This window comes from Plasmodium cynomolgi, chromosome 12 (assembly GCF_000321355.1).
Source record: "Plasmodium cynomolgi strain B DNA, chromosome 12, whole genome shotgun sequence".
Lineage (NCBI taxonomy): Eukaryota > Apicomplexa > Aconoidasida > Haemosporida > Plasmodiidae > Plasmodium > Plasmodium cynomolgi.
In genome coordinates, this window is record NC_020405.1 from 380,618 (window position 1) to 385,334 (window position 4,717).

General features: G+C 41.6%; 2 protein-coding genes across 2 annotated transcripts; one reads left to right on the plus strand and one right to left on the minus strand.

Annotated features, from left to right (window-relative positions):
* Nucleotides 1–384: 384 nt before the first annotated feature.
* PCYB_121860 (thioredoxin-2 precursor) lies at nucleotides 385–1,537 on the plus strand (the record flags this gene model as incomplete). The annotated part of the gene is made up of 4 exons (XM_004223517.1): nucleotides 385–576; nucleotides 814–863; nucleotides 1,081–1,114; nucleotides 1,340–1,537. 4 exons carry the CDS (start codon nucleotides 385–387, stop codon nucleotides 1,535–1,537), a joined length of 474 nt encoding a protein of 157 aa, XP_004223565.1.
* A 133-nt stretch (nucleotides 1,538–1,670) lies between these two features.
* On the minus strand, nucleotides 1,671–4,141 carry PCYB_121870 (hypothetical protein; the record flags this gene model as incomplete). Its single annotated transcript, XM_004223518.1, has 8 exons — nucleotides 1,671–1,766; nucleotides 2,550–2,608; nucleotides 2,735–2,801; nucleotides 2,920–3,057; nucleotides 3,374–3,441; nucleotides 3,576–3,606; nucleotides 3,774–3,950; nucleotides 4,099–4,141. Coding segments are annotated over 8 exons (678 nt in total), but the record flags the coding sequence as incomplete, so codon positions are not given.
* Nucleotides 4,142–4,717: the final 576 nt, after the last annotated feature.

Genomic DNA, 4,717 nt, shown 5'->3' on the forward strand with positions numbered 1-4,717 from the left:
TCCCCTTTACCGTTGAGTTATAAATTTTACGAAACCCGTGCGAGCAGAATCGAAGCGCCGCGGATGGCTTGCCTTCACATTTGTGCCATGTACCTGCAGAAGCGTATATCAATAAATGTACTATTATAAATGCGCTAAGCACGATTGTACCTGCCGCATCTGAGTGAACAAATTTTAAAATGTTTGCAAAATATCGTTGAAGTATAGTTTCCCCCCCTCCCCATGTGAAGAAGCCACTCTCATATATATAGTTATAATTAATTTTTTTTTTTTTTATAAGCCTTTGTTTTTTTTATAATCTTTTTTTTTTTTTATAACTTTTTTTTTTTTTTTTTTTAACGCCAAGTTTTTTCCCCGCTAAAACGGACTACCTACCAATCGACGATGAAGTGTTTAACCTTTCTGTTCTTCCTTTTTTTGGGCCTCCTCTCCTTTCACAATGTCATGAGTACGAAGGATATCCCTGCCCAACAGGGTGACAATCCCCTAACTCCACTGAACAAATTCGACAAGTACTTTCTACGCATGTACAACAAAACGTCCAGATTACAACAAGGCGGAGGGAACTACATAAATGTAAGGAAGGGTGCTTCAAAAAAAGGTGTTCCATACCCCTTGCGCAGCACACAGAAAAAAAAAAAGGGCATCCTTCATTGGGAACGCTTCTGTGGTCCATTTGGGGGATGTTCCCTCGTACCCACGTGCACACGTCCCTTCTGTGAACCACACCCAGCCACTTGCATCACCACTGCAGTGGAGCATGTACAAATGCACACATGATTTAATGACACCGATGCCTTTACCTTTTCGCAGGGAGTTAACATGAAGAATACGGTTTTCATTTTGTACTTCTTCGCAAAATGGTAAAGCAGGAGCGCTGTGCACGCGTGCATCACCATGCGCATGGATATATCGCTATGTGCGCATGGATATGTCGCTACGTGCACGTGTTGATGTCGCGTACCCCTCCATGTGGGCGTATTCCCGCGCCCATCCATTAGTGCCTTTGTCCCTCCCCCCCCCTTTTTTTTTTCTACATTCCCACTCTCAACTCATTTGTTCCTCCTCCCAATCACACAGGTGCCACGCTTGTAAAATGCAAGCAAGCGAAATGGTATTAAACAAAAGGAAAAGTTACAAATGGCCTCGTTCCTTTGTTTAAGCTCAAACGGGGAAAAAAAAAAAAATGATATCGCTCGAGTGCAAGTAGATTGCGGCGGACATGCACAGTTTTGCCCGCCATGGAAACTTAGCACATCCACGTTACATGCCCGCCACACCCATGTAACGTCCACGTGACCCCCACCAACTCACACACACATACACCTCTTATTTGCAGGACAAACTGGAAAAGTTCTACGGTAAGAGAATATACATTTTGAAGGTAGACATAGACCAGAACGAAGCGATGGCCAGAAAATTCGCCGTGAAATCCCTACCAACAATTATCATCATGAAAAATAAGGCAGTGCTGGCGAGGAAAGAGCATTTCGTCACGAGTAACGATTTGGTTTCTCTCATAAGAAAACATTTGTGAGACCCCCCCTCCATGCGTCGTCGTGTCATTGACCGGATTAAGCGGAGTTTTGGGGATAACCACATTCGACATGACACTTTTGATTCATCCTTTTTTCCTTTTTTTTTTTTAACTTCCCTTTTTGGTGCCCCCGTCACTTCTCACCCTGCGTCTGGTTATCAGCTTGCATCTTCATAACCTTTAACATGAGTTTATTTTTTTTTTCATTTTCCTTTTTTTCGCGCTTCGCCTTAGTGACGATTTCGTTTTTATCGTCTTCGCCGATTTCGCTGTGACAAATGCAGCACGTCTGCGGGGGGAAGGAATGAGTTGACGCCGCCGCCAGTTGTTTTATAAGTGCGAACGTGTGGGCGGTGCTCCTACATGTATATATATGTACATATACATATAATACTTATGTGTGCACGTGCGCGCTAAGGTGTGGGGATAGCGAGTAGGGACTCGCTGGCGCAGGCGCCTATTTGTATGTATTCGTGCGCCGACGGGAGCACATCGTGTTGCATTCTTTTTCACGACATTGGAAAAAATGCGCAGTGTGTTCGTGTCCTTAAGTCGAATGGGCGGCGTTTTTGCTCATGTTCTGCACTCTTTTGATTTATTAACACGTGCATATTACGTGATGAGCTAATTGCGCAATTTTTCCCACTCGCCCTTTTTCCATTTTGCAATTTTTTCCACTCGCAGTTTTGCCCTTATGCAACTTTTTCTTTCCTTAAATAACTTTTTTTTTTAATGCGTTTGCTCATTTAAGCTTTGAAAATCGTTTGAAATTATTCTTTCATTTTTTTTTCTTTTTTTTTTTTACCATTTTTTTTTACCTTTTTTTTTTACTTTTTTTTCTTTTTCTTTTTTTCCTCCTGTTTTGAAAGCCGCTCACACATGTGTAGACTTAGGCGGTGCGCTCGGACATGTATGTTCGTGTGTTTGTTTGTGTGTGCATATATGTATGTCCCCGAGCACGCCTCAAACCAGTTTTTCCTGTTTTTTTAAGCATTTTTTCTCCCCTTCTTACCTTTCTGCATTCTCTTCGTATCACCGTTTCGTAGATACACATCAAATGAAAAACGTGCTCTTAAAAAAGGAAAAAAAAAAAATTAAATAATTAAGCTAATAAAGCTAATACTTGGGTACACAATTACACCAGTGAGTGAAATTTTCGCACAGTACTGACATGCGAGATGAAAAACGTTTGATTACCACAACTCAGCTTGTAAATGGTAGGCGGCAAGTTCCCGTGGAGCGATTCCGTTTTGGGCATTAGGCACTGAAGTAAGGATATACATGTAGATGCATGCAGGGGTATACAAGTACTTATGTCCGTACGCGCTCCCTTGGCACACGGAGGCTTCGCAGGGCACATACACAACATATGGTAGACCTACCAGTGGACACTCGCCTCCAATTGTGTCGTTCATTTTTGACGTCATTTTAGACCTGGATCCCTGGACATCCTTTTGAAAATTCGATCTACACGTGGACTCTAAATTGGTGTCATTTTTTCGGAATGATTCCTGTGCCTTCTTGCGGTTCGCGAGGGGGAGGGGAAAAGTACACATGTGCAATTATAGGTAGAACGGGACAGCATCAGCAGGGGAGGAAGTGAGTTGTGTTGATCATGTGTTGATCATGTGTTGATCATGTGTTGATCATGTGTTGATCATGTGTTGATCATGTGTTGATCATGTGTTGATCATGTGTGGATCATGCTGTGTTGTTCTTTAATCGGTTGTGCATAATCCCGCGAAGCAAACATAAGTGCTTTAACGAAACTGTGCAAACGGTTCCTTTCCACTCTGCACTTTTGACACAATGTGGGAGTCTCATCCTGTCGCTCACCCCTGTGCTGTTTTTTCCACTAGATTCCTTTTCACTCTCGCTGGGTATGATGTCCTCGTGGATATCAGCTAAAGGGGAGAATAATACAAAAATAAAATAAAATTAAATAAAATTAAATAAAATTAAATAAAATAAAATATAATCATTAAATCAAATGGAGAAACCAAGCATGGGTAAAAAAAGAAAAAAGGGGGAGAGCTACTTTTAATCCCTGATAAATCCCTCGTTGTCATCTTAGGGGAGCACAAGTACAGAGGGAAAGTGAAAAAAAAAAGAAAAAAAAAAAAGGCATAATGTTATGTTGCTATGTGGGTACATGGCAGCAAGTATGCCACACTTCACACACAGGGGGTAATAAATCTAAAAGACAAAATTATGATTTCTGTACAAATTGAGTTACATTTTCCATCGTGGGGTTGTCTGAGTGTGTCTCGTTTAGGGATTCCCTATCGGAACTTAAAGAAGAATCTGAGCATTTGTGCTCGTATTCTCCTTCTTCATTTACATTATTCGGGGAAGAAAATAAGTTCAGCTCTTTCTTCTTCTTAACGCTTCGAAGGTGAGGAATTTTTATTAACTGTTAACAAAAAAAGGGGAGGAAGGGAAGAAACACGTTTCGTTTTTCAAAGAAGCATAAGACGAGAATCCAAACATACAAGCTCGAAATGCATCACACATGCCCTGTAGACTTCTTCTCTGCATTCGTCGCCTTCCTCTTTGCCTACTCTTCTCTTTCTTGGGGATGTCCTCCTTTTATGAGGTTTTAACCTACGTAGGGGAGAATTTTTTTTTTATTTTTTTTGCATAACCACAATGTCTTCTATCCGTAGGGGGAGGCACTTCCCCATCGCGGTTTTATTTTGTGCACTTCTGATCATTCACATTGCAACTCTGCAACTTCACCACGTTGCCATCATTTCTCCTTACTCATGATCGCCGTTTTCGCAGCGGGTTTTCTCCTTGGGATAATTCGGGCCTGTCATAAATATTGCAAATGCACCCACATGGATGCATCGCGTGGATTACGCACGAAACGCACAGCAAGCATAGCATGCGCAACAACGGAATGGGTAAAGGAACCAATCCTTCTGCCTTTACCACTACCGATGCAGAAGGACTCCTCCCCCAATACCCCAATGGGAACATAACAAGAGGGCACACTACATGCGCACATGTCTCATTTTGGAAAAAATTTGTTTCCCCTACCAGATATGAACTTCTTTATATTTAGGGTTGTTATCCCTTGTACCTCCAGAATTGCACATAACATTTTTATTATTTTGTCTTTATATTCAATCATACTGTAAGCTTCTTTTTTAAATTCTTCCAACTTGGCCTCAGCTC